This window comes from Salmo trutta, chromosome 11 (genome assembly GCF_901001165.1).
Source record: "Salmo trutta chromosome 11, fSalTru1.1, whole genome shotgun sequence".
Taxonomy (NCBI): Eukaryota; Metazoa; Chordata; class Actinopteri; order Salmoniformes; family Salmonidae; genus Salmo; species Salmo trutta.
The window spans coordinates 12,511,002-12,526,001 of record NC_042967.1 but is presented as its reverse complement, the minus strand read 5'-3'; the positions used below and the strand labels follow the sequence as shown (position 1 = coordinate 12,526,001).

The window sequence follows — 15,000 nt, the reverse complement described above, 5'->3', positions numbered from 1 at the left end:
TTTCCCAATAAGCCAAAGATCACTCTAGCTCGCCTGACTGCTCCCAATGGACTTGAAGTGATAATTGGTTGCAGATATACAGTACAGACACACAGACAACCTTTGGCCTCTTCTTATGAGCCACAGGGAAGATGTCCAGTGAACGGACCACTGCTAACAGTAAACTGCAGTATCAGAAGACCTGGCAGTCTGAACTAATGCACTGACTCACACTCCCACATATACACACACTCGAGCGCACACACGAGCCACACACTCACTCAGGCACACACACAAACACTCGAACGCACACACGAGCCACACACTCACACACTGGCAACGGGACTGAGGGATCAATCTTTCCAGAGCATTTTGTTAGATGGCCATCCAAGAGGACTAGGAAAGGATTCTGGGAATGGAGTATGGCTGTGGGGTGATCGGGGGAGACAGGGGTGGGGGATGTCATTCTGTTTAGATGTGTTTGCTGTGTGTCTGATATCTGTGTAATTGCGTCCTTTATCTTGCCATATAAAGCCCCATAGCAATTTTTGTCAGTTAATCTGACACTATTGATTAAGAGAACAGACATTTAGATCAACATCATTTAGGATTAACTCAATAAAGGAAAATGTAGTTCAGATATTGTTTGCCAAAATGGCTCTCAGTATTTCAGGAATGGCCCATTACATTCACAGAAATAGTGGCAGCAGTCCCAAACTGAACTTGTTTTGATTCATGACCTCAACTCATAAGCATGAACTAACTTGACAGTAACTCTCTTTTAATTGTTCCTCCGTGAAGTCAGTGTTACTCCATCCAGCCTCTGGCACTGATGATGTACTTACTATATGGTGTTGATGTAGCCTTCTATGGCTAGACCTAGTACATAACCCACTGTGTGCTGCTGGGGGGTTGGAGACCTGGCAGACCACTCAGCCAGACACAGGTAGGAGGCTGTTCCAGGACAGAATTAAAATCAGCCACTCTGCGACTGGGAGGCCAAACAAGATGGCCGCCGTCTCCACAGTAGCCAAGATTGCCGACGTGACTCAGGTGTCTGAAGGATGACTTCAGAGCCTAGCAATGATGCCAGGGAGAACTATTATAGAACCACATGCTCCTTTTAACGGCCATATTTCCTGCTTTTTGAGGAAAGCGAAGGGGAATGTGAAGGTCAAAGGGGAATGTGAAGGGTTAGGTGGGATTCCGTGTCGTCTGCTCAAGGAACAATGCGGACTATGAGGAGACACACACACATGCCAGAACACTCATTCTACACACATATTAGATATGTAGTGGTGTAATAATGTTACATGTACTGTTTTATTTTATTATTGCCTTAATTTCTTTGGCAGGACCTAATGGGGATCCATAATAAATACCAATACAAAAATAGACTACAGTTATTAACATACCCAGTCACACACACACACAGTCACGCTGCATGCACACATAAGCACTTGTGCACCCACACACACAAAAATGTACACACACACACACACACCAACACAGAGTCTGGAACAAGACTACTGTAAGGGGACACCTTGGGCCAGGACAAACATTTATTTATCCCGGAGTCCTGCTGTGTGGTGGGACGCAGCGCTAGCTGAAGATTGATACTGGTGTCTAGTGCAGTGCATTAAACACCACGTCCTGGCCTCATACTGAGACGAGGGGGGCCGCTGCTCTCACAGAGCTACCCTGAGATGTGAAGACCCCTGATTCTGTCTGACGTGGCAGGAATTTACAACGCACAGCAGAGGAGAGACGCAAAACGGCCCAGGAACGGCTGACGGTTTATGTACATGAAAAGAACGGGCTGGGGAGGACACTACGGGGACCTGGAAAAACCTAAAACTGTGTTGTATAAGACAGCAACTAACTGTCTATCAGAGAGCCATTGTGGATCTGATAAATAAAGACTAACAGTTTATATACATGAGAAAAGGAGGCTGGTTACACTATTGTTGTAGTTACCAAAATAGTGGTGGATAAAATCGGAAAACTAAATCTTCATAACAGCTGTTTGGAGGATCATTTGATCTGGATCTCACCAACCTAATCTTCAGTAGAATCTGAATCACTACAGTAGAAACTCATTCTAAACTTCTAAGGTCATCCATTGTTTAACCTTTCCTATTTAGCACCATGTGATTTCAATACAATGAACACCAACTCAACACCAGACTTGCTCTGCCAATGAATTCTGATCCAGTCTGCTTAATGGCAACAAATGGGGGGGGGGTGTATGTATGTAAATAGCTCAGTAATCAGTCTAGGTCCTGGTGCTATGGCTGTGACTGTGTGACAGGGGCAGAGTACAGCTGGCTCAAATGGGAAGCAGGTGTGCCTATGAGGGACTGGGTTACATTTCCCAGGCCCATCGGAAACAGGGGGAAAGGGAAACTGGCCAAAGAGCGGCGGCCATTTTGTGACACCGTAGCTGTGAGGCAGGAAATGTGAAATGTGGGAATGTGTGGTGTGGTGCCTGAGGGTTGTTAATGGGGCTAGGACTGGGAGAATGTCTGCCTTCCTGCCATGTTGAACCAGCACCAAGACCTGATAGGACTCGACACGGGAGACCAGGATCAAAGAGACTTGTCTGGACTGGAGGAGAAATGGAAGTAAAGAGCCTTTGACCTGGTACTTCCTAGGCTAGAAGTGTGTGTGTGCGCATGTGTATGCCCTGAGGCAGACAGGCCTCAGACCACGGAGCAGGTCTTTAATCAGAGAGCAGACCACTGGCATGATGAAGCACAGAAACTTTCCCAGACCAGTAGGATAGAACAGGACAGAGAGGCAGCCCACTCTAGAAATAAGCACCTTACTTTAAACCTGATCAAAATGTGTGTACACTAGGCTTTCCAACAAAACATTAAAACTGTTAGAAGCTTAATGAAATGACTTTGTCCTTCTATATCAGTGGGTTCCTTTACCCTGATGTTCTCTATATCAGTGGGTTCCTTTACCCTGATGTTCTCTATATCAGTGGGTTCCTTTACCCTGATGTTCTCTATATCAGTGGGTTCCTTTACCCTGATGTTCTCTATATCAGTGGGTTCCTTTACCCTGATGTTCTCTATATCAGTGGGTTCCTTTACCCTGATGTTCTCTATATCAGTGGGTTCCTTTACCCTGATGTTCTCTATATCAGTGGGTTCCTTTACCCTGATGTTCTCTATATCAGTGGGTTCCTTTACCCTGATGCTCTCTATATCAGTGGGTTCCTTTACCCTGATGTTCTCTATATCAGTGGGTTCCTTTACCCTGATGTTCTCTATATCAGTGGGTTCCTTTACCCTGATGTTCTCTATATCAGTGGGTTCCTTTACCCTGATGTTCTCTATATCAGTGGGTTCCTTTACCCTGATGCTCTCTATATCAGTGGGTTCCTTTACCCTGATGTTCTCCTCCACCTCCATGTGCCCCAGCAGCTTTCCGTTGATGGAGAAGAAGCAGAAGTGTCCCTTGTCGTAGTAGACTACAGCGTGGCCCTCTGTAGAGGACTGGATGAGACGGGGCTGCATGCAGCCCACCGGGCCCTCCAGGGTCCGCAGCAGGTCCCCATTCATGGAATGGATCAGACACGGGCCCTCTGTGAGTGGAGGAACATAGAAGTTACTAACCAGGCTCTGATTTCCACTGATTCACTCAAGGGTTTTCATCATAATGACATTGTAATATGGTCATTTCTTCTTCTTCTAAATCCAAAGCGACTTACAGACCTGTCTACATTGACAGTACGAGGCTGTTCAGTATAAAAGTGTTCACTGTTCTGACATTCATATTGTCAGTGTGACCAAGATCTAAGTTACTTTGAACCTAGTCTATAGCGAGAGGCCTCGGTTGATCCACACACACTCACCTCTGCAGCCACTGATGACCAATCCCAGCTCGGCACACACACTGGCGCAGGTCACCTCACAGTCATGACCCGTCAGGATGGCTCTGGGCGTCACAAACTCAGCTGGGGAAAAACACACAAACGCACGTTAGCCAATGGACATCAGGTATGGGCATGTTCATTTTACAGCCACTAGAGGGCGGTAAATCCACACAATCATTTTCCTATAAGTTATAATGCCTCAGAATGGGATGCTTGGTATATTCAAAGTGGAAGACCCACTTTATGGTCATGCATTTCAACACATAGAAATGACAATTTAGAAACGAATGGCAACATATTGTCAGCGTTTGTGCTCCGGCTATAAAACAATGCAGAGTGATTCTGACGAGCTCCCATCATAACTGTAAGTGGTTTTAGCCACTGGGTGTGGGTGGTTGTGAGAATTGGTCCTTATTTAAGAATGGGTGGCTATGTGGTGGACTCTGACCATCACTGGAACTAGAGCATAGTAGCTGCCATTTATTCTAGAATAATTATTCTTCATCAGAGACCCAGACCAGAACACACACTCCCAACTCACCCCCACCCCTCTCAGCAAACAGACAGGACTCATCCAGCGATAGCATCTCCACTCTCTCTCTCCAACACTTGTCACTAACAGTCTCCCTCTTCCTTTAATACACTGTACACCGCCAGAATAACCTAACCAACTCCAGATGCCTCCAGACAAGAGACTAGGCTCTGACACCGTCCTTTAGGAGACGAGGAGGAGAGAGAGAAGAGAAGAGAGATGTGCCAAAAAGAACAGCCCATCATTCACTTGCGTTGGGCTGAGCCGTCAGAGACAAGAGCCCAAACATGAGTTCTGCCCTGGGTTAGCTCCAACCAATCAACACCTGTCCTGCCAATACTGGTACTGCCCACTGTTGGATATACCACAATGTTGACCACTACATCAGTCAGTGATGAAACTTATTAAGTAAATACAGCCAATGGAAATGCACTGCAGAGTAGACAGAGAAGAAAGAGTCAAACCTTACCCCCTCTCTCACCCTTCCTCCCTCCCTCCCTCTATCTATCCCGTCCTCCCTCTCTCTGAGGGATGGTAAAGTCTGCCTGCTACTTTGTGGTGCTTTACAGGAGCCAGGTTGCTGCACTGAAAATATTGGTGTTTAACAGGGGGTCCCAGCTGACCCCTGCTCCCTTTGATGTGGGGTGAGAGGTCAGAGGTCATAGTAAAGCTGCTAAAGCACTGTACCACAGTCAGTCCCACACTTCAGTTCATTATGAGTTCACTATCAGACAGAGGGCGTCTCAACGCCACGTCTCGCACGGTGCCCTGGGTCTTCTCAAACAGAGGAGAGGACAGGGTCAAGTTCAACTACAGCAGGAGACAGACCAACAGACAGCACTTCAAGAAGGAAGTCATAGAAATGGAAAAGCTAGAATGGACATGGTTGTTAAATACCGAATTGTTTTACATGGGAGCCACCTATATAATATGCTGTTAGTTTGCTGAGCCTTGAGGATTGGAATAGCACATTCTGAGGAGTGATGTTGTAGAGAACATACCTAGGAAATAGCTGACAATGTTAACCATTGATGTTGTAGAGAACATACCTAGGAGATAGCTGACTATGTTAACCATTGATGTTGTAGAGAACATACCTAGGAGATAGCTGACCATGTTAACCATTGATGTTGTAGAGAACATACCTAGGAGATAGCTGACCATGTTAACCATTGATGTTGTAGAGAACATACCTAGGAGATAGCTGACTATGTTAACCATTGATGTTGTAGAGAACATACCTAGGAGATAGCTGACTATGTTAACCATTGATGTTGTAGAGAACATACCTAGGAGATAGCCGACTATGTTAACCATTGATGTTGTAGAGAACATACCTAGGAGATAGCCGACTATGTTAACCATTGATGCTGTAGAGAACATACCTAGGAGATAGCTGACTATGTTAACCATTGATGTTGTAGAGAACATACCTAGGAGATAGCTGACTATGTTAACCATTGATGTTGTAGAGAACATACCTAGGAGATAGCTGACTATGTTAACCATTGATGTTGTAGAGAACATACCTAGGAGATAGCCGACTATGTTAACCATTGATGTTGTAGAGAACATACCTAGGAGATAGCCGACTATGTTAACCATTGATGCTGTAGAGAACATACCTAGGAGATAGCCGACTATGTTAACCATTGATGTTGTAGAGAACATACCTAGGAGATAGCCGACTATGTTAACCATTGATGTTGTAGAGAACATACCTAGGAGATAGCCGACTATGTTAACCATTGATGTTGTAGAGAACATACCTAGGAGATAGCCGACTATGTTAACCATTGATGTTGTAGAGAACATACCTAGGAGATAGCCGACTATGTTAACCATTGATGCTGTAGAGAACATACCCAGGAGATAGCTGACTATGTTAACCATTGATGCTGTAGAGAACATACCTAGGAGATAGCTGACTATGTTAACCATTGATGTTGTAGAGAACATACCTAGGAGATAGCCGACTATGTTAACCATTGATGTTGTAGAGAACATACCTAGGAGATAGCCGACTATGTTAACCATTGATGCTGTAGAGAACATACCCAGGAGATAGCTGACTATGTTAACCATTGATGCTGTAGAGAACATACCTAGGAGATAGCTGACTATGTTAACCATTGATGTTGTAGAGAACATACCTAGGAGATAGCCGACTATGTTAACCATTGATGTTGTAGAGAACATACCTAGGAGATAGCCGACTATGTTAACCATTGATGCTGTAGAGAACATACCTAGGAGATAGCCGACTATGTTAACCATTGATGTTGTAGAGAACATACCTAGGAGATAGCCGACTATGTTAACCATTGATGTTGTAGAGAACATACCTAGGAGATAGCCGACTATGTTAACCATTGATGTTGTAGAGAACATACCTAGGAGATAGCCGACTATGTTAACCATTGATGTTGTAGAGAACATACCTAGGAGATAGCCGACTATGTTAACCATTGATGCTGTAGAGAACATACCCAGGAGATAGCTGACTATGTTAACCATTGATGCTGTAGAGAACATACCTAGGAGATAGCTGACTATGTTAACCATTGATGTTGTAGAGAACATACCTAGGAGATAGCCGACTATGTTAACCATTGATGTTGTAGAGAACATACCTAGGAGATAGCCGACTATGTTAACCATTGATGCTGTAGAGAACATACCCAGGAGATAGCTGACTATGTTAACCATTGATGCTGTAGAGAACATACCTAGGAGATAGCTGACTATGTTAACCATTGATGTTGTAGAGAACATACCTAGGAGATAGCCGACTATGTTAACCATTGATGTTGTAGAGAACATACCTAGGAGATAGCCGACTATGTTAACCATTGATGTTGTAGAGAACATACCTAGGAGATAGCCGACTATGTTAACCATTGATGTTGTAGAGAACATACCTAGGAGATAGCTGACTATGTTAACCATTGATGTTGTAGAGAACATACCTAGGAGATAGCTGACTATGTTAACCATTGATGTTGTAGAGAACATACCTAGGAGATAGCTGACTATGTTAACCATTGATGTTGTAGAGAACATACCTAGGAGATAGCCGACTATGTTAACCATTGATGTGCCTCTTTCACTAGCCCTTTTCCCACTATATAGCCATTGTGCAAATCAACAAGCATTGGTATAAATTTGAGTATTTTGACTGCACATTTAACAACTTCACTCTGCAATTGAACTAGACGTTGGTTTAGTTTAACTCAATACACATAAATGACTGCCTCCTGAACTTCCCAGAGTAAAAACACAACGTGTGTAAATCTTTCATTAGTGCAGACTCCTCCGATACACTAACTGCCTTCAGCTTGGTGGTTAGTAACCCTAAACACAGTAAAGGCAGAACGTTCCGTACCTCCACTGACCTCCCCTGTAAAGTAAAAAGGCTCCTGGTATGATGGACAACCCCTTTATGTTCATTTCAGTGAACTATTTGTAGGGCTTTTAAAGGCCCAGGCAGGCACCCTGACGACTTTCCAACTAGGTTCCACCATGCTGACACTGTGGCCACACCAGACCAACAGGTCATGATCTCTCCATGTATAGATTTCAGTAAGTTAACTGTCCAACATCCTAAACGTCACAAACGCTGATTTACGCCCTACAACGGCGAGGATTAAAGCGTAATGTCGGACTTTGCCCGTGGAAGATCAATAAAACTGATATATTGGTGTATCGTTTAACCTTTTGAGCTGCTCGCCACCATTTGGTTTGCATTACGCAGACATCTGATTACAATATAATACATAAAACCAACACTGCTAACATGTGTGTGTGTGTGTGTGTAGACTGAAAAGGGTATCACTTACCTGGAGAAAGATAAATGTGCGTGTGTTTGTGTATGTGTAATGCTTAGAGAGAAAACACATATAATTTCAGCTGTTGTTCACTGAATGATTATGTAGAGGCTACTTCCTAAATGTATCTTTATTAAAAAGTCATGGTTTAAAATGTGGGGGGGGGACCCATAAACCTGTGTGTTCTACTGTTGAGCCAACAGAGGTCAGTATAGTCTGCAGAATCCCCTCCCACTGTGCATGGTCTCTACTGCCCTTCACTCACTCACACAGAGAAGAGTGTAAGGAGCAGGCACTGATTGTGTAGGTGTGTGTGTGTGTGTGTGTGTAGTGTGCAAATGTACAATTTGGATACTGTAGACACATTGGCACTGAGAACTAGCGTGTGTGTGTGTGTGTGCACGTGTGTGAGTGTTTGGGGGCTGAACTTGAAAGCACTGTGTTTGGCGGGAGAATAAAGGAATCCCTGGTGTGTGTGTGTGTGTGTGTGTGTGTGTGTGTGTGTGTGTGTTCGTTCGTGCCCTATGGTTAGCAGACCCTGATGCGGTCTAGAGCAATGGAGCATCATATTGTGGTGGTGGGCCAGACTGATTAAAGTACTGCTGCTAAAACTCACTGCTGCACCATGCAGACTCTGGCAGGCTGGAGAATAACACATGCACACACACATGCACAAACACTCAGAGACCGACACAGAGACAGAGAGACCGACAGAGAGACCGACAGAGAGACCGACAGAGAGACCGACAGAGAGACCGACAGAGAGACCGACAGAGAGACAGACAGAGAAACAAACAGAGAGACAGACAGAGACAGACAGAGACACACTTGATTCACACAAACTACTCTGTACACAACGCAGGCTGGCTGGCTCAGGCTGAGGCTGAAGAATAACAGATGCACATATACAGATACAGAGCCTTCAGAAATGTATTTACACTGCTTGACTTTTTCCACATTTTGTTGAGTTATAGACTGAATAAAAAAAATATCAAATTCCAAAAAATGTGTCACTGGTCAACACACAATAAATAATGATGTCAAAGTGGAATTATGTTAATCAACATTTTTACAAATGAAAAGCTGAAATGTCTTGAGTCAATAAGTATTCAAGCCCTTTGTTATGGCAAGCCTAAATTAGTTCAGTAGTAGAAATGCTTAAGTCACAATAAGTTGCATGGACTTAGTGTTTAACATGATTTTTAAATGACCACCCGATCTCTGTTCCCCACACATACAATATCTGTAAGGTCTCCAAGTCGAGCAGTGAATTTCAAACACCGATTCAACCACAAAGACCAGGAAGGTTTTCCAATGCCTCGCAAATAAGGGCACCTACTATTGGTAGATAAAACTTTTTTATTTTATTTAAAATACATTGAATATCCATTCGAGCATGGTGACCTAATTGACAGAGGGAAAATAAAGATGCCTGTACAGAACACATATATTCCAAAACATAAATCCTGTTTGCAACAAGGCACTAAAGTAATACTGCAAAAAATGTGACAAAGCAATTAACTTGTTGTCCTGAATACAACGTATTATGTTTGGGGCAAATCTAATACAACACATTACTGAGTACAACTCTCCATATTTTCAAGCATAGTGGTGGCTGCATCATGTTATGGGTATGCTTGTAATCGTTAAGGACTGGGGAGTTTTTCAGGATAAAAAAATAAACAGAATGGAGCTAAGCACAGGCAAAATCCTAGAGGAAAACATGGTTCAGTCTGCTGTCCACCAGACACTGGGAGACAAATTCACCTTTCAGCAGGACAATAACCTAAAACACAAGTCCAAGTATACACTGGAGTTGTTTACCAAGACGGCATTGAATGTTCCTGAGAGGCCGAGTTACAGTTTTGACTTAAATCTACTTGAAAATCTATGGAAAGACCTGAAAATGGTTGTCTAGCAATGATCAACAACCAATTTGACAGAGCTTGAAGAATTTTGAAAAGAATCATGGGCAAATGTTGTACAATCCAGGTGTGGAAAGCTCTTAGAGACTTACCCAGAAAGACTGCTTCTACAAAGTATTGACTCAGGGGTGTGAATACTTATGAAAATGAGATATTTCTGTATTTCATTTTCAATAACTTTGGTAACATTTCTAAAATCATGTTTTCTATTTGTCATTATCGGATATTGAGTGTAGATGGGTAAAATAAAATCAAATAAATCCATTTTGAATTCAGGCTGTAACAACAAAATGTGGAATAAGTCAATGGGTATGAATACTTTCTGAAGGCACTGTACACACACACACACACACTATACAAACATATACGCTAGATTCACTACTAGACTGTACACCATGCAAACTGGCACTGACTGAGGCAGGAGAAGAACAATGTACATATCGACACAGATACCCTAGTCCTATACCAACTGTCTCATTCAATCAAATCTGCCAACCTTAAAGTCATGGGTAGCCGATGTGGAATTGGGGATTCATAAGGCACACACACATCATATAATGTATGTAGAATGTAATTATCTTTTCTTGTTTGATCTATTTGGTATAAATGAACACAGCCTACAGTATGCATGTTTTATTAATGAAAACATTTCTACTGATTGTACTCAGAGTGATGTAATCATCCACGTGTGAAGTAATAACCTCATATGGTAATATATTATACATCTAATTATTTATATCATTTAGAATTAACCGAATATGCAGGCTAATGGTAATTTACACCTCGGAAACAAGGAATACCTCGAATGCTAAATCACAAAATAGCAGCCAAATCTGCAAAATAGCAGCCAAATCTGCAAAATAGCAGCCAAATCTGTAAAATAGCAGCCAAAATCAAAAGTCTGTATTTTGTAACTTAAGCAACATGCCCACCTTCCCGTAGGCCTGTACCGTACTTTTGGTTTATTTTAGTTTTAGAAACACCTCGTGGTGGGAAAGACTGCGACATCCACATCCAAAACACCAGATGAGGTCAGTGACACGCCATCATCTAACGTTCCGTGTTCCAGATCAACAACCCATGTGTCTTATTAACCAAATCCCAATTTGTCATAAATTGCAGTCCATTTGTAGCAGGGCACTTAACAGCATGTAAGGGTCTCTAAGCCAGCCAAATTAGTACCATGGAGGCAGTGGCTCTCCCTGCTCTGTGTTCAGCCCTTTGATCATCATGGTCCATGTCATATGTCATGGTAAGAGTAAGGGCTGTAAGGGGGGGCCCCCCCAACGGTAACGTTTTGCACTTTTCATGACTGTTCTAACCCCGCATCAGATAGGTGGTGGGCTTTCATGTGACCAGCGACCCCCACGTCACATTTACCGTCTCTAAGTGGTCCTCGGACTCTCACTTTCACACACATGGAGGGACAACACACACACTAACGTTCTCTCTCACAGAACTTTCTCTCTAACACACACACACACTATAGAGCGAGAGCCCATTTCTTGACCACAGTCAGTTCCCAGAAATCCAATCTGTGTGTAGGAGACCTAGTGTGGTCAGATGAAACTAGTTGTTACTTTACAGACTGGGGCTGTAAATACAGTCAGACCTGTCTCAGAGAGAAAGAGGGTTCTGGGCGACAGTGTGGTACTTTACACAGGCAGCCCTATTCTGACTGTTTGCCCAATTATTGGCAAAAGAGCTGATCTGATTGGTCAAAAGATAAATTAGTGAGAGAGAAAATAATCAGAATTGGGCTGCCTGTGTAAACGCAGACTTACTCTTCGTGTTACTACTGTAGGATTTTCCCCCCTAGCATAGGAGGTGTACTTACTTCCTGGGTTCTCTCCGATGCTGCTGTGTTTTCCGTTCCAGTACCAGAGCAGTAACGTGGCGTCTCTGGAGCCTGATAGGACGTAGCAGTCCCCTCCGATGTACGACTCAGACCTGGCCAGACACGTCACCACGTCACGGTGCCCAAACACTATCTGGGTCAGCTTCCCTGGAAACACACACACAGGTACACACACACACACACACACACACGCGTGCAAGCGCAGGTACACACACACACACACACACACACACACACACACACACACACACAATTCGAGCCACAGCCATCTGATTTTTTAGTCTAGTTATGAAATATTAAAATACAGTAGCAATTTATTTTACAGTACTTGACACTCTCTGAACCATTGATATACCTAGTTGTTGCATGTGCCTGCTGTCTTAACTCTTCTACACCTTCCAGATGAGCTCACAGCCTCACACTGATGTTCACAGGAGTGTAAATATTTTCTCTTGGTGTTTGTGTGTGCACATGTGCACGTGTGTATTCAGTCAGTCAGTGAATATGTATCTAGTATTGCAGACACACATCACTGTTCTGTAACCCAGGGTGCATTTCTGTCTCAGTGTCTGCTTCACTGTCTGTTCCCAAATGACCTTTTATCTGTATAAAGAGAGGGATAATTGTGTGTGTGTCCGCGTGCGCAGTCTGGCTCAGCTTCTAACAGACGGAGTTAACCAAGACATCATAGCTGTGTAATATTCAAAATGTCTGACAGTTCATATATACACTAGAAAATAATTATAGATTCCTAATTATGGATTCATTTCTGCACAGCGCAGGAACTATGCCAAATCTAACACTTCATTCTTACACGTGGGTGTTACAGGTTTTAAGTATCTAAAAAAGTAGCTCAAATTGATTGTGATGCTCAACAAAGTCACTTGTAGATGATTTGAACATGAGGCTAAACAATGCTAATATCAGTCCCATGGATGAATGGTATTTCTGCCACAAATGCTAAAACATAAGTATGGATTGTTGTTATACCTTGTCCATAGACCGCTTACAGAAGACCAATATGTAATTTGGGAGAACTATCCCTTTAAATACACCCCCAACCACTTCACTTTCAGATTACATTCAATCAACAGGACACTATGAGCAAGGTGGAGAGGGAGGAGAGTGTCGCTGTTTCCAAATCAAGTGTTGTAAATTGATCAAATCAGTCCTATTCTTTAACCTGGGGGGCTACGGGGGGGCTACGGGGAGCGGGACAGCAGCTGTTGAACGCGTGTAAGATTAAACTGTGTTCGTGTTCCGGTCGCACACCCCTGAGACAGACACACAATGGTCTCCCTCTTCCCCGCCCCTCTTTCCCTCCCTCTCTTCCCCCTTTACAGGAGATGGAGAGATAGAGAGCTTCTGCCTTTCAAAATTGAATCACAGGCCTTTCGTAGATCTCCAGAGTGGTTCTGAATGGTGTTGGAGATGAGAGCTGGGGGACAGAGTCGGAGCCGGGACCCATAGAGACGGAGCCGGGACCCATAGAGACGGAGCCGGGACACATAGAGACGGAGCCGGGACACATAGAGACGGAGCCGGGACACATAGAGACGGAGCCGGGACACAGAGACGGAGCCGGGACACAGAGACGGAGCCGGGACACATAGAGACGGAGCCGGGATACATAGAGACGGAGCCGGGATACATAGAGACGGAGCCGGGACACGTAGAGACGGAGCCGGGACCCGTAGAGACGGAGCCGGGACCCGTAGAGACGGAGCCGGGACCCGTAGAGACGGAGCCGGGACCCGTAGAGACGGAGCCGGGACCCGTAGAGACGGAGCCGGGACACGTAGAGACGGAGCCGGGACCCGTAGAGACGGAGCCGGGACCCGTAGAGACGGAGCCGGGACACGTAGAGACGGAGCCGGGACACGTAGAGACGGAGCCGGGACACGTAGAGACGGAGCCGGGACCCGTAGAGACGGAGCCGGGACCCGTAGAGACGGAGCCGGGACCCGTAGAGACGGAGCCGGGACCCGTAGAGACGGAGCCGGGACCCGTAGAGACGGAGCCGGGACCCGTAGAGACGGAGCCGGGACCCGTAGAGACGGAGCCGGGACCCGTAGAGACGGAGCCGGGACCCGTAGAGACGGAGCCGGGACCCGTAGAGACGGAGCCGGGACCCGTAGAGACGGAGCCGGGATCCGTAGAGACGGAGCCGGGACCCGTAGAGACGGAGCCGGGACCCGTAGAGACGGAGCCGGGACACGTAGAGACGGAGCCGGGACACGTAGAGACGGAGCCGGGACACGTAGAGACGGAGCCGGGACACGTAGAGACGGAGCCGGGAGACGTAGAGACGGAGCCGGGACCCATAGAGACGGAGCCGGGACCCATAGAGACGGAGCCGGGACCCATAGAGACGGATGCCGGGACCCACAGAGACGGATGCCGGGACCCACAGAGACGGATGCCGGGACCCACAGAGACGGATGCCGGGACCCACAGAGACGTAGCCGGGAGACAGAGACGTAGCCGGGAGACAGAGACGTAGCCGGGAGACAGAGACGTAGCCGGGAGACAGAGACGTAGCCGGGAGACAGAGACGTAGCCGGGAGACAGAGACGTAGCCGGGAGACAGAGACGTAGCCGGGAGACAGAGACGTAGCCGGGGACGTATGGAGCTGGAGGATAGAGGCTATACCTATGCTTATATACCTATGCTTATTATAAAGGCTGTACCTGGGTCAGTACAGTAAACATGGCTCTAATGGGGCTGTACCTACACCTACTATAAAGGCTGTACCTGGGTCAGTACAGTAAACAGGGCTCTAATGGGGCTATACCTACACCTACTATAAAGGCTGTACCTGGGTCAGTACAGTAAACAGGGCTCTAATGGGGCTATACCTACACCTACTATAAAGGCTGTACCTGGGTCAGTACAGTAAACAGGGCTCTAATGGGGCTATACCTACACCTACTATAAAGGCTGTACCTGGGTCAGTACAGTAAACAGGGCTCTAATGGGGCTATACCTACAC

The 15,000-nt window shown here is 45.3% G+C and overlaps 1 protein-coding gene across 1 annotated transcript in view; it reads right to left on the bottom strand.

The window, feature by feature from the left end:
* The window catches only part of LOC115201998 (lipopolysaccharide-responsive and beige-like anchor protein), a 273,164-nt gene that overhangs the window by 5,441 nt on the left and 252,723 nt on the right, over positions 1-15,000 (bottom strand). Inside the window, exons 47-49 of the mRNA XM_029765858.1 lie at positions 11,987-12,154; positions 3,845-3,946; positions 3,378-3,574 (exon numbers count right to left, since the gene is read on the bottom strand). Coding sequence (XP_029621718.1) covers positions 3,378-3,574; positions 3,845-3,946; positions 11,987-12,154 — 467 coding nt within the window. The remainder of the gene's footprint in view (positions 1-3,377; positions 3,575-3,844; positions 3,947-11,986; positions 12,155-15,000) is intronic.